Raw genomic sequence first — 15,535 nt, forward strand, 5'->3', positions numbered from 1 at the left:
TAAAAAACAGTGCTCATCTACCTAGAGATTACAAACTTACATTGATAGAAAATTAAATTTAGAACCATACAACCACTTTACATTTCAAGTTATAGACAATAATGACACCCCTGAAGAAAAGCATTAAAGCAAAGAGATTACTTTCTATGAAGGAGATGAATTAGGGCCAGAATCAACAAAATTCTATCCAACTTCCAAGAGAGAACCAGAAAAATAGCACTAGGCAACTCTTTCAAAGAGGAACATCTGCAGCTGGTATTTCTATTCTGCACATCTGTATTTGTACTCACTGTAAGGTTTATGTACATAATTGTTTCCCTATAAAGGTCAAAGTGAAGCAGGGCCCCCAGGATACTCAGGCGAACTTGGACCAAAAGGAGACAGAGGTGAACCTGGATGGCCTGGTATTTCTATTCCAGGCCCCCCTGGAGAAAGGGGATTCCCAGGATTCCCAGGTAAGAAAGGGTTTTCTTTCTCCTTTCTGCAAGGTGTCCTGCAGAGTTGAAATAAGCTCGTACAGGCTTTTACCCTGATTAGCGTGAACATTAATACATACCCAGTAGATTCCCTCCCTAAAGACATTTCTGTTCCTGAGTAGGTACAGAGACACCAGTATTTCTGGTTTATTATGTTACAGAAGAGGAAAGAATAAGAACAGAAAATTCCAGACTTGGACAGACTCAGGGAAGTGCTAGGTGGAGTTGCCTCTTGGGAAGAAATTCCTGAAGAAAAAGAGTTCAAGAGATCTGGTAGTCACAGAAATACAATAACTCTATCAACTATTCTGATGTAAATGTGAGATGGAACTGTATCTCAAGATTGCTGTGATTATTTAAGACCCTTGGTGATACAGGAATTACATGTAAATACAAAAAAGGAAGTGTTTGAGGAAGGACCACTAAGAAGGCTGAGACTGGAAAATCTGTCATGTGAGGAGAAGCTGAGGGAGTGGGAATTACTTAGCCTCCAGAAGACGACTTAAGAGGATTTTATCAATGGGTATAAGTAGTTAATGAGAAAGATATGGAGAAAAAGAGTCTTCATAATGGTATCCAGGGACGGTACAAGAGGCAATGGGTACAGACAGATGGGAAATTGTACTTAAATGTAAGGAAACAAGTCTTTTTTTCCTGTGAGGATAATAGAATACAGGAACAGGTTGCCCAGAGAAGTTATGAAGTGTCCATCCTTGGAATACTCAAAACCCATCTGGGCAGAGCCCTAGGCAACCTGCTCTAGCTGAGCCTGCTTTGAGGAGAGTGTTGGGCTACATTCAGGCCTCCACAGTTCTGTGATTAGAAGTGATGCCACAGTGTTGCATCACACAGAAGAAAAATAGCAGAGGTGGATTCTGGTGAGGTGAATTATTTGAAGATGAAAGCACAATCATTTTTCTGAATTCAGTTACTAGCTCATGAGCTGGTGGAGTGAACAGAAGGGTGCCGCTGAGAAAAACAGAGAAGTTTCACTCTAAGATGTATTAACACTGCTTGACAAGGAATGGGCAAGGCCTCCCTTTGTATACTGTGTCCAGCTCTGACAAATTAGGGAGAACTCCCTAGAGTACATGGAAGGATGGGGCTGAAAACAAAACTGAAGAAATGAGATTTGTTTTTGGTAGAACAGAGAAGGCAGAGTGCAACAAGGTGCGACTGTCAGAAGCGCTCATGCAGAGGAGGGTGACATGCCTGTCACCCCTAAGGGCACTAATGTCTGTCTCTGCAAAAATCCAAATCACAAATCAGGAAAAAAATGCATTTAAAGCTAGTAAGTTCATCTTGCTCACTGAGGTTTTTAGGAAACAGCTGAACTCGCTTCTGCTTAGGGACAATCTGTGAATAATTATCCTGACCCAGGCAGAACGATTTCATCGGCCCCACTTGTCTTACATGTTTCCCATTTCTCCCATTGCTAGAATTTGGAAGGCAGCAGCTATTTGTGGCAACAGGCCAGCGTGTGATGATTCATTCTTTAGTTTAAGTAAATTTTATGGAAATAATATTTTTAAAAGCTAATGAATATTTTAACTTCTACAAGATGTCTTCATTAGCCTCATCACTGATATGTTCAGTATGCAAGTGGGAGCATACATTACCTCCATGACTTCAAGCATCAGCATTCTTTTAGCTAGTAACTTACTTCTGTAACCTAAAAACCTCAGATTTATTTTTCTCATTTTTTATTCACACATGTGATCCCTCAGGTAGAAGAGGACCTGTTGGACCCCCTGGACCTATGGGAAGATCTCCTGACAGTGCTTCTCCTGGTCCTCCAGGTGATCAAGGACCACCTGGTTTAGATGGCATCAGAGGTATTAAAACCAAAAATACCAACTTTGATGATGAGCTACTAGGAGTCTCTGGGTTACTGTCTGTGGAACAACACATTAAAGTGCAGAGGGAGCAAAGAAACCAATCAGCACCCTCAGTGAATGCACAGAGAAGCAAACACTGGACAGATGATCAGAGCAAGGATAAAATCAGATCTCCAGATTTAGTTTTCTGGCCTGTATGGTAATTCTGTACAAGTCCTGCTGCAACAACATATTTCAATTTCCATAAAAGCAAATAGAAATAGATTACTGTCCTCTCTTCCTAGCAAAAAAAGATAAAACACATTACGTTGTTGTTAAAACCACAGAAAAGTTTTCCAATCTAAATCCAGCCCTAGGAAACCTAAAGCTGACAACGCTTTTGTAAGCATTTATGTATGTTAGAAGCAGGCATTGCCAAGGGATCCAGTCATTTCCTATAAATTCTGGTCATCAAATGGAGCTCTTTCGAGTTGTTCTGACCCCTTACATGATTATCTGAACTTTCCCTTAGCCAGTACAAAGACTTACTTCCTATTGGGAAACAGGAGGGAGATTGGAAGGGTGAAGAGCACTAGAATAAACACAGAGATACAGTGTCTCAGTACATGTGACATTAGCTTGCTGCCTTTTGCTCCTACAGAATCTACATCATTTTGGGAGCTCTTGTCTTCCTTACAGTGCCTCAGACGGAGGCTAAAGCAAATATTTCCGATAACACACAAGGGCTGTCAAACATCGCAGGGATAAACCACCCCAACACCAAATCCGCAGTGGAATGTGGCTGTTTCAGATGTTTATGCATCATGCATATATTAAAATGAAGCTTTTTTACCACAGGTCAGCCTGGGAACCCTGGTCCCCCTGGAGAGACTGTGCTTGTGCGAGGAGATCCTGGTGACGCTGGTGTGCGAGGGGCACCGGGGCACCCTGGGCAGCGAGGGCAGCAAGGACCCAGAGGCTCTCCAGGGAGCCAAGGAAGAGGCGGCCCAAAGGGTACGGTCCAAGGTGGTTTATGTACTACATGCACTTAGGACAGAAGGGGTAGGGTGGACATTACACAGCTCTGCCCTGTGATATACAGATAAGATAGGGCTGGGGCAGAAGGTCACAGTAGAGGCGCATTCACAGTTACTGCTTCCAACACCATGCTGGAAAACTCTTCTATCAACCTGAGAATAAGGCGGTAAAACTTTTGAGTCTGCCAGATAAAACAAACCTTGACCTCACTGCAGGCGTCTTGAAAAGCTATGAAGGATGCAGATGTGTTTGAACCAACACAGAGTCTCACATCTGTCCCATGTCAATAGCTTTGGGCTTTCAACAGATTCTTTAGTTTGAAAACAGGGATTAAGATACTCTGCTTCTTCCACACACCATAGAGTCCTGTCTATACCAATCCCTTCTAATCTCTCCAAAAGAAAAGTCATAAATTCAGTTCAAGATCAAGGAGAGAAGAGGAAAATGTGCATTTCTTTCTAGGAGACAACAGAGCTGAATTGGCCTAAGCATTTTTTTTTGTTACTCTAGCAGGCCCTTCATCTTATTTATTTGTTCACCTTCTTGAAATGCAACCACATGTAACCGCACAATTGTTTTTTTTCCCCAGGTCCTATGGGAATCCATGGCCCACAGGGTCCACCTGGTGCTACAGGACAACCAGGAGACCAAGGTTTTCAAGGAAAACCTGGTCCCAGAGGCCCCACAGGTACTTATGAAGCTGTTGCTCATTGTCTCTCAATTGTAATCACAATCTTTCCATTCATATATAATCGTACTAACATCTACTTGCACACATTCAATTTAAACAATCTCAGAAAAAAACCCAGAGCTTAACTGATTTCTTGTTTCTGTATGAATTTCGGAACAATGTATGTTTCTAATGTCACTTGCATAAGTGATTTCAGTTCTCATTCCATTCTTTAATTTACATGCCTGAAACTTGTTTCCACCTGCACTCCAATGGCTGCAATCTGCTTTTCATTTTACCAATCCTTCAGGTTTCACAGGTAAGTTCCTGACTATTGATTATTGCTTTTTTGCATGTGGGCTTCCTTCTGTGTAGAATCATAGAATAGTTTTGGATGGAAAAAACCCTTTAAGATCATCAGGTCCAATCACTAACCCCACACTGCCAAGCCCATCACTAAACCACATCCCTCAGCACCTAAGCTACATGTCTTTTAAATATCCTCAGCTGCATGTCTTTTAAATATCTGGGCCAGCCTGACCCTTCACCAGCTTCTGTTGCCCGTCTCTGGACACGCTTCAACACTTCAACATCCCTCTTATAGTGGGAGGCCCAGAACAGTGTTTGAGATGCAGTCTCAACAGTGTAGAGTACAGGGGCACAATCACTGCTCTGGTCCAGCTGGCCACGCTATTTCTTACACAAGCCATAGATACACTCTTATTAGAAGGTGTTCTTGGCCTGTCTGCTAGGAATAGTAGATACTGCTACAGCAACATAGTTGTAATATGTTTTTCACATCAGTAGCTAGTACTTGCAAGACAAGCCATGTCGTGATAACGCTCCATGGAGAGGTCTCATGCTATGGTGTCAGTTTGACTTGTAAAACACACTTGTTTCAAATTATCATTTTGTTTTTTGGTTGTCCCACAAGATGCTTTCTAACCAAAAACTTGGCAAAAGCTTGAATCCTAGCACTGGATTACTACAAACACTGAACTCTTAATCTGACTAAATTGCTCCAATTCTGATTTTGTTCCAAAACACAAATAGCCAACAGCTCCCAATAACTTTCATTGCAGAAAATGTGGTCATTATTTTTTATTATGGTAATTATTCTAAATGGATATTATGAGTTAACTTCCTTGGCCTGCTGACTGATGACTTTGCATCCACTGAGTAGGCAAAGTACTGTAAATCTTCACACGTTCTAAGGTGTTTGTGCTGCAGTTGGCTAGAATTTAGGTTTAACTCAAATATGTTTGAGGCACATAAGGACAGAAAAAATGTACACAAAATATCTGAAACGTATCAGTGAGCATACACTTGCTCACACATGCATGGTGTGCTGTTAAATGCTGTGCTAAAAGGCTAAGAGTAAAATCAAAAGCAGTGAGGCTCAATAATTCAAGATCTTAAAATACTTAAAAGTATTCACTTGAACACCAACACCAGTTTTGTTGATTTTTCACATGGGACCTATTAAGAAAACCTTCTAATTGATTTCCCTATTACACATTTCAGGTGACCCTGGTGAACCAGGAAAAACAGATGATTCTTGCCCTGCAATCCCAGGACCTCCTGGGGAAGCAGGGCAAAGAGGAGATGATGGCTCTGTAGGATTACCAGGGCCAATAGGCCACCCTGGACCCCAAGGTGAGCTTGTTTGGAAAGCTTGAATGTCTACTTTAGCCATTTAGACCACAAACTGAAATCAGACAGAGTGTCAGTGTTACTTCTCTATGTTTTATCCTGTCTCTTCTCCTTAAACACTTACTAACAGACTCCAGAAACATGTAGTGGGCTGGTGAATGCTGAGGATGATGGATTAGTATAGCTGGACCAGGCTGTGTAAGCCTCTATACACTGCATTCCTTTTTCCCAGGCCAGGGAGGACAAAAGCATCAGGAAGAGTGGAGAAGAGTTCTTCAAATAGTATTTAATTGTTTTTACCAACAACTGAAAGAGGAATACCTCAAACCACTCCTATGGTTTAGACAAAGAATATTTGGAGGATGTTAAACATACACACACTTTAAAGTTTAGCAATAATGAATCACAAAGCTCTGCTAACCCAAGCCCTGCAAGGACACTGAGGTCAGACAGGCAGCTACAGTAGCACTTCTTATTTGTTAGAACATGAAAAAGTTCCCACAAAAACCCTGAGATCTTAAAAATAAAAATAGTGAAAGACTGAAACATTGTTCTGTAGATAAAATGAAAACAAGGGTGATACTGCTACTGATGCTTCCAAAAGAATGACTGTCGTCATAGAAATATAGCCTAGCTGGACTGTGTCAGGTCTTCAGTTTAGGTTGTGTCTGAATGTGGTGTCTTAGTTTTGATAGTGGAATCCTTCATGTGGTTTTAGATATTTCCTACTTAGGAAACGAAAGTTTGTTGTGGTGGCTGAACTGGACACCCAATATCTCTGGAGAGAAAATCCACGATTTTCTCCAGGAGATGCCCTGCAGTTGTCATTCCCCTTATGAAAGTAAGCACAAGGCAATTTTCAGTGGACTGTTTAGTTTTGCATATCTTAACTGATTTGCCAGCTAAAAGCTGTAGCTGTGTTTCCATTATGTACATCATTAAAACAATTTCTGATACAATGATACATCCTCACACTGATTTTATGAATGAAACCTTTAGTAATGCTTTTCCTTTCATTGAGATAGTAGAATTCCAATTTTCTCCCAGCTTGGAAGGCAGACTGGATGTTGTACTGGCAAAAGCAATGTGTGCTTCTAAAAGTTCAGTGTACTTGAGCTTTGGCAAAATACCTGTGCAACCAAAAATGAAAAGCTGTTTTGACTAGTTCAGACTTTCTTAATCAATCTAGCAAAGAGTAACATGGGGAAATTTTGAATGTTGTGAGACAGCCTTGAATTACTCAGTCTGCAGGTTAAATAGTAAAAGGAATGAAACACACACTATTAATGAGAAACAACTGTGGAAAAAACACTCATCTGAAAACTGGTTTTGACCAAAAGAAGAAAACCTCTGCTGAGTGCAGTAACACCCGACAAATATCATTTTGTTCAATGCAGATTATGTTTGAAGTAGCCAGTGAACAGGACCATTGCTATTTGTGCCCTGCACATGGGATGTATCTCTTACTGTCATAGCCATCTGATGCCAATGGATAGAAACGCATGTAGAAATTAGAAATATTAAAAGGTGAGGCCATCAGGAGCCTTTAAGTGTCTTTACCCTTCCCCACTGGACATAGTCCTGTCCTGCAGTCCTTCCCTGTTCTCTAAGTACTCTTTCATGTGCATTACTTCACAGGAAGTTCAGTACATATTTAAGGACTTTGCTGAAGTGGGTCCTAAAAGATGAAAGTCTGCCATAGGATGAGTTATAGCTCATTACACAGTACAGATACTGATGGTAATTCTGCAATAGGCTTTTCATGATTATGTTTGTTAGTTGCTTTGATTTCAACTGCAAATGACAAGTTCTGCCAAGAGGACATAAAACCTTACTAGCAGTTGCTGTTACTAAAGCCCTGCCTCTCCACTACTGCTGTGGTCACAAGGGGAATGAGTTGTAAAGAGAATTCCCAGCAGAAAGCAGAAGTGCACCTCTCCCTCCAGGCAAGTCCTTTCCAGGTGGTGTCAGTTCTGCAGACTGGGCCTTTGCTGCTGTGCATCTTTGGACAGTGTATAACCTTCAAATGCTGCCATGTGAAGGGAAAGCACACACTTTGTATTGATCTAGGAAGAAAAGGTGAAGAAGGATCATGTGGCCTGCCAGGTCAAGATGGCTTACCAGGGGCACCTGGACCACCAGGCGACCACGGGAATACAGGAGAGCAAGGATATGCTGGGCCACAAGGTAAGAATGGAACATGACTTTTGAGGGAGAGCTGCATGAGATGATGTACAGACTGTTTTCTCTCTACTCCCCCAATTCACACACCGATACATCCACCTCTTCCCTGAGGTACCATGACACTTCTTTCTTCCCTCTCAGTTCAGGCACTGATAGTGACATTTGTGAATGATTTCATAACATGTAAAAAAGACCTATTGGAAGAATCAGCATCCATTATTAATCAGAAAGGTAATTAACCACCCAGGCTTAAACACCATATATCAATAGGTGTGCATTTCTGAGTCACAGCTAATGGTGCAACTGCAAGTAATTAGAATTGTATTTTAACTGTGGCTGCTGTATAATTAATTAATAGTTTTATACATATGAGGAAAGGGCATTGCTTATTACTGCAGGGATTCAAATCCAGTCCAGACAAGTCATTCTAGCAAGTAAGTCTGAGAAATCATTGCCCACCTCAGTTCATTTCTTAATCGATACAGCACAGGACCGAAGGACAATAGAAAAGCAAACTGTCAAGCATTCAGTGGCAATCTACTTCATTTCTTTCCCATAAGAACGGTAGCATGAGTCTCTTGGCATTTTTATTGCCCATGACAATCTCTGAAGTTGTGTTATATTCAGTCAGGAACTGCTTACTGACCACAGGAATACAGTAAAAGATCAGAGTTCACACTAGCTATGTGTTCATACAAGTAAACTTGTTTTACCTTTTCTTTTATGTATAAGGTCCACCCGGCCAGACTGGTGTCCCAGGACCACCAGGCCCCCATATTAGATCTGCAAGTGGATTCTTGCTCATCCTTCACAGTCAGTCAGACAGAGAACCACTCTGTCCACAGGGGATGCCAAGATTATGGACTGGCTACAGTCTGCTGTACCTGGAAGGACAAGAGAAAGCTCATAATCAAGATCTTGGTATGTACTGTTGTACATAATTGCTCTTCAGTTAAGGTCCAATATGGTGTGACCTGTACAATGAAAGACAATTCAAATGGAGCACACTATAGAATCATCAATTACTTATTTCTACAGACTCAAAACTAATTTACACTGATTATAATGAACTTGGTTATGTTGCCCTATTAGGTGACCTATTTCAAATAGCTGTCTGCTGCTATGCAGTTGAATGGAAAAGAAGTATTTCTACCTCTAATTTGAATAGAATTTGGAGAGATGAGTGGTTTATTTCACTCACCCTGGCTACTCACTTTGGGCTGTTTTGAACTCAATGGAGAGATTCTAGATCAGGAACCTCATTTGGCCACTCTGAAGTAACTCCCTGGAGGATCTGCTCCTTTTATTGTAGACAGCTTGGGAGTAAGAGCTGGTCAAATGAGGTGGTTACAGCTGGTTAGTATAAACCACCTTTACAAATAAAATTATGCATCATGTGTACAGCAGAACTGTGTGCTTTTAAAAGTCAGAGATTTCTGAAGAGACAAATTCCTCCCAAAGACAGCTCCTTTTGCTGACTCGAGTCATTTCTTTTACACCCTCTACAATTCTGACTAAAATAAGCTGTCTGCCTCCCAGCCTGAGAAACTGATTGGCAGCAAGAAAGTTCCTAAATTCTTGTTAACTTGTTATACAAGAAGCAGAGAAGTCTCATAGGAGGAAAGACCAAGGACCTAATAAACTGGACAAAAAAACCCCTAGTATTTCAAAGAGCAATAAAAAGAGCTATTTTTAGTACAGCAGTGTTTTGAAATTTCACTATTGTGTGTTTGGCATTCCCCTGGAGAGCCAGCTGGTAACATAATGCTTATAACAGCAGTGACAATAAGATTCAAAGAAAATAAAAGTCCTTGTTTCCTGTGACCAGTGTGTTGTTTTTGCAGGCATTTTCCTTAGTCAAGCTACTCCAGATCCTTTATTAGTACTGGAATAGAATATTATCAGTGATAAAATGGGCTTCTGTACAGAAATGTCACGTGTCTTTAGAAGAGGCATTATGGTTTTGGGGCATTACAGGAAGAATACATCACATGGAGTTCAAGGCAGAACATATGTGCAGTGGTTGTTATTGTTAACTAAATAGGTCATCATGAAGCTGTGCTGAATTCCGTTCTGGAAGAAGAACTTCCTCTCTGAAGCACGGTGCAGTGTGCACTACTCGCTTCTGAATGCCATCAGTGCCTGCCTGATGAAAATTTTGCAGGATTGGCTCTGCAAACTCCCTCCATCCTTTTATTTCACTTTGAGAGTCTGTGAAACCTTTCTGGGAGACAGTAGAACAGCTGCTGAGATTTCAGCTTAATGCACTGGTAGCAACAGCTTGTCACATGTTACAAACATTTTCTGTATTTATCAGCATTGGCATTTGGTTTCTCACTGCTCGTAATGAGTTTGTAAATAGCTGATCTCCTTCTAAACTAACTGCCACTTCTTGCCTAATTTATTTTTTGGTGTTGGCACAGCTAAGAAATTTGTTATCATAACTGTTTGCCATGGTGACAAACTACATCATGTTTAAATACTGGATTGTGACACCATCACATGCTCTTGGTCAAAGGAAGACACTCTCTAGTAAATGAAAGCTGCTGTTTTCAACACAACTAACCATTCTCTTAAATAGTCTGGGAGCTTTAAGGCCTGTGAATTGTGTAACTCCTGTTAAGATACATAGTTTTGCAGCAATATTGGCCAGAATACTGGTTTCAACTCACCTAGAAAGAAGTGGAGTAATGTTCATCATTTGTTGTTATTCTCAGGCCTGGCAGGATCTTGTCTGCCTGTGTTTAACACCATGCCCTTCGCCTACTGTAACATCAACCAGGTTTGTTACTACGCTAGTCGAAATGACAAGTCTTACTGGTTGGCAAGCGCCGCCCCTCTCCCCGTGACGCCACTCTCCGAAGAGGAAATACAGCCGTACATCAGCAGATGTGCTGTATGTGAGGCCCCAGCCCAGGCAGTGGCAGTTCACAGCCAAGATCAGTCAATTCCCCCCTGCCCAGTGAACTGGAGGAGCCTCTGGATAGGATATTCTTTTTTGATGGTAAGACTCATGATCGTACATGTTTCTTTCACAGGGCTTTTGCCATCTAAAGGTTCGAAGATTTTTAGCTTGAAAAAGTAAACTAGGCAGTGCCTGGAAAGTTGTTAAAAGGAAAACCCACAGAAAGAAAGAAGACGAGGATTAGCTCCTACTTGCAGAACCTGGCTGTAACTAGAGATACTAAGTCACAGTTGTGAGTTGCATTAGAATTCAAATGGCAAAGATTTTTGCTCTGTAACAAACCGTGGGATTTTCATGTACAAAGGTGAACTGTCCACAGTTAGAGGTTGGGGTCTTTTTAATGCCATCCTCCAGTTAAATTTGCAGCAGTTTAGGTAACAGCATCGTTTAGAATCAACCCAGATTACTCTTTTCTTCAGTTTTGATAAATACCAGAAAAATAAGGAAGCTGGCTCTAAACTTCTGAGATGAACTCATTGCAGAGCAAATTATTCTCCAGCAACTGAAGCTTACTACGATGCGAGGTGACCAAAACCAGTGCAGTTAGATGCAAATAAAGCAAATAAGAAAAACAGATCAACATAATTGACTTATTTTCCTGCACCATTATCAAGTTTGTTCTTTGTTCTTCCCAGCACACAGGATCAGGTGATCAGGGTGGCGGACAGTCCCTTATGTCACCTGGGAGTTGCCTGGAAGACTTCAGATCTGCACCATTCATTGAATGCCAGGGGCAGCGGGGAACGTGCCAGTTTTTTGCTAACGAGTACAGTTTCTGGCTAACAACTGTGATGCCCGAATTGCAGTTTGCATCAGCCCCCGTCTCAGGAACTCTTAAAGAAGGACAAGAGCAGAGGAGAAAAATCAGTAGATGCCAGGTATGCCTGAAGCACGGCTGACAGGAGAAACACAACCAAACAGCTACAGCGAGACTTGCGTAAGGCTGGGCAACATGTTACAAGTTTAACCAGTGTTTAATATTTGAATATAATTGAAAGTGCAGCACAGTTCTTTTTGTTTAAATGGATATATAGAAAGACCTAAAGGTGAAAGATTGTTGAGCCTCATCCACACACATGCACACATCTACAGGTAGTAAGAGCTAAGGTAAGCAACTCAATTCAAGCCAGTGAAACTGTCACGTCAGAGCAACACACAAGTAACAAGGTGAGCTTGAAGGCAAGTCAGTAACGTCAAGGAACCCATACCTGGGGTGCAAGGCAATGGATTTCCTGTTAGAAATGGTATTTACCACAGGAAGAACGTGTGCATTTATGTAGCATATTATAGTTAAATATCCTAAATACAGATGTGTGGACATACAAATGTCTTACAGCCCTAAAGCTGAATTCCCCAAGCTGAAGAGACTTGCACATGCTGTTCCTGAGGGAAGGGGAAAATGTGCTTAAAAAAATCTCTTAAAAAATAATAAAGATCAAAATCTTTTACCATTTGAGCACTGAACCAAACTGCAGAACCGTTAACTGGGCTTCCACAAGCAACAAAATGTCGCAAATCTGTTTAGCAGCAGAGTATGTAAGAAAATAAAGTTGTCTGAGATAAGGAATCCTTAAAAAGCTATGTTTATATTCACAGTTAATTTCTAAAAGCAGTTAAATTATTAAGTGCCAATCCAAGCATCTGAAGAAACAAAGCTGCTTCTAATAGTAACTGAAAAGAAATAGTAGCATGGTGATAAAATGGGTGAACTTATCCGAGTGACGACTAGAAGTGGTGTCAGGACAATTGGCTACACTTGAAGCTAACAAATTTTGTTCATCTTTTGCTTCTCTTTAAATACATCACAACATCCCCCCAAACCCCAATCACCTTTTAAGGTCTTTATGGAATCACAGCTCCAGAGACACTTTTTATTTAAAGGCACTGATTGTTAAAATGTTCATAAGCTGAAGGACGGATCACCTTTAAAACACACGTATACCTCCTTTATTCAGCTATAAACACACAGCTGTTAAATGCTGATCTGAACCTTGGTGAAACTACTGGAAACACAGATTAGAAATGGATAGTTCATCATGAACCACAAATGTTTCCCTTCACCACTTAAATAAGGTACATTTTATTAGAATGGAATAAAATGGGGGTTTTTGCAGCACTTCTCATTCCAATTTGTGTTCACAAAGAGGTGCCCCAAGATAAAGATTTTCAAGGAAATTGAGATCCACTTCCAAGAGTCCTGATTCAGAGAAAATTCCCTCTGAAGCCATCACGAGTACAACAGGCTGATCAGCCAATTTGAATGTTGGATACACAAACTCAAAAAGCAGGAAAGACAGACATTCCAGTCTCAGCCAGAGGAAAAGAAAATAGTCAGATTAAGCCCATTCAAGTATAAATACATCTGACTTCAGAACTTCCTTCTGAGAAAACCAGCCAAACCCCACTGATCTGTGCTCAAAGGATGGTCAACTAACCCTCCAGCTCTGTCACTGGGAAAGGCTGAGAGCCCTCCCAGGCACCTTCCAGTCCCACCTGCCCCAGGGAATGTTTCTTTTGGTCCCAGTGGCCCCCTGGGACAGGGCACATCTCTCAGTTCACTCTTCAGCACTGCCAGCTGCAGGCTTCACATCTGGCACTCCAGCCTTCTGAGGAGGGACTAATCCCTGCAGCTGAACTGATGGAAGGATTCCATCCCCTCCTGTGTCAGGCAGCAACACACACGCAGGTCAGATCCACTTTTGAAGGAAAAAAACATCTCAACCCTGGAAGGTACCAGAGGGCTCTGGTGCTTCCACCTGTGCGAGGAAAGCAGTGTGTGAGATGAGCACCATCCCTCACTCACCTGTTCCTTACGGTATGCAGACTCTATTTCCGAAAAGGCCACAGCTAAAACCCCAGTGGTTGCAGCTCCAGCTGACATTTGCAGTGGCAAAGGCCCCATTTCCTCAGTGGACTGAGGTAATTCCAGGTTAGAGACTCATCTATGACCTTTTCCTCACAGTCCTCACCAGCTCTTTGTTGCTCATCTGCAGCCCCTTTTCAGGTTAGAAACTCTCTGGAGAAGGGTGGGCTTTGCTGGAAATATTTAGTGGAGTTTTGCTACTAATGGCACTTAGATAAACAATAAAGAAAATCTTAAACACTATGTTATAGCAAATTACGTTGTAATAAGACAAGTTGAAGACAAATGGAATACAATGGGATTTTAGAATTGGATCTGTGCCCACCTAACTTGAACAACACCACAGAAAATTCAGCTCAGGAAAACACTGTTCCAGGACCCAGAAAAGGACCCTCTTTTTCAGCATTTAGTTTTCCTTACACCCGTTACAAACACCACTCCCACTCTGGAGATGCTCCCCTCACAGTTTAGCCTGATGAAGACAGAGGTTTTTTCATTACAGTGGAGGCAGAAACTGTCTTGGAGGCAGAAAGCAATTAATTCTGATGGCACCTGAAGAAATCTGGATTAGAAATGGCTACTCTGAGGCAGCTGCAGCCATGGCTTGTGAGACTTTACATACTGGATTTCAAAAACTCTAAAGCAAATTAGTATTTGCAAATGATTTCATTTTATTGTGCTGATATATTTAAGATGCATGTAATAACAAGTTAAATACATGCAATAAATGGTAGCAGTGTTACTGACTTCGGGCCCAGCCAAGCTTTCCAGGGTCAAGGTCACCCAAGCTCAGTTTCAAAATGCCCAACAAAATGAGGTTTGACCCTCACATCCCAGATATGTTAAAGCTTTGATCAGAAGGTGGGGAATTACATTTTGTACTAATGTAAAGGAAAAATATCACCAAACCCAGTCAAGTTACATTATTAACATTGTGTCTGACTTCAGCTCTTCAAGAACAACATGATCCGCCTGTTAATCCAGCAGAGATGACACAGGAGCCCCCTCAGATGCAAAGCTGCATACTTACACTTAGTTTAAAATATCATTTCTAAAATGTCAGCAAAGAGATGAGTCCCTACCCACTGATGTACAGATTAGGAGCTGTTCCTGAACAAGGTGGGGGGAACATGGATTTGCAGAAGTGGCCTAGCCGCTGATAGCTCTGCAACTACCCCTGTAAGGAATAACTGGCTGAAGGACCTAACCTGATCCAACACTCCTCCCTCAGCCAAGAGCATTGACCATTTACCTGCTTGACAGCCCTTCCCAGGTATGTATTTAACCTGCCCCACAAGGACTAAAGGAAATTCCAGACTATCCCTAGGCTGGTAGAAGAGTTTGCTATCTACATGTCTAGAAATCCTTTGCTTACATTCCTTGTGCTGCAAATTAGGCCAGTTTCTTCTTGTCAATGGACAGAGGTACTCCAGCTTTTATTTTTTGCACTTACTTTATCATTCTGAGCACATGTAAACAAAACTGCCCAAATCATGTTAAATGTGTGACTGCCCTCCTCCAATGGTCACAGCTCCTGAAGGCATAAGTGAGTATCAGTATTTATTAGAAGATTGAGATCCTTCAGACAGCACAATACTCTTTTAGAAACAGTTCTGCTACTGGAAGATGAGACTTGTTAACATTCTCTTGCCCTCACGAAATCCAGTAACAAATCTGAAGTTAGCAAATATTTTTAATACATAGGAAACAATCAGGAGCTTACAGCACAACCATAAAATGATTCCATCCTGCATATGTGCACACTCCTTCAAGAAGCCCTGGCCCATCAAGAGGAGTCTGTTAGCCAGCTGTTCTGTTGCAGTGTGACTCACTTTTTCATTCAATGCCAAACAAAAGTTGTTACAACTC

General features: G+C 41.5%; 1 protein-coding gene across 4 annotated transcripts in view; it reads left to right on the top strand.

Moving 5' to 3' along the window:
* The window catches only part of COL4A4 (collagen type IV alpha 4 chain), a 72,683-nt gene extending 58,774 nt beyond the window's left edge, over positions 1-13,909 (top strand). For all 4 annotated transcript variants that reach the window (XM_062005571.1, XM_062005573.1, XM_062005572.1 and 1 more), the window contains 9 exons: positions 327-455; positions 2,204-2,311; positions 3,152-3,307; positions 3,921-4,019; positions 5,526-5,657; positions 7,725-7,841; positions 8,571-8,759; positions 10,556-10,842; positions 11,439-13,909. In XM_062005571.1, the coding sequence (XP_061861555.1) occupies positions 327-455; positions 2,204-2,311; positions 3,152-3,307; positions 3,921-4,019; positions 5,526-5,657; positions 7,725-7,841; positions 8,571-8,759; positions 10,556-10,842; positions 11,439-11,702 (1,481 nt within the window). In that variant the 3' untranslated portion in view covers positions 11,703-13,909. The remainder of the gene's footprint in view (positions 1-326; positions 456-2,203; positions 2,312-3,151; positions 3,308-3,920; positions 4,020-5,525; positions 5,658-7,724; positions 7,842-8,570; positions 8,760-10,555; positions 10,843-11,438) is intronic.
* The last annotated feature ends 1,626 nt before the right edge of the window (positions 13,910-15,535 follow it).

This window comes from Colius striatus, chromosome 12 (assembly GCF_028858725.1).
Source record: "Colius striatus isolate bColStr4 chromosome 12, bColStr4.1.hap1, whole genome shotgun sequence".
In the NCBI taxonomy this organism is placed as follows: Eukaryota; Metazoa; Chordata; class Aves; order Coliiformes; family Coliidae; genus Colius; species Colius striatus.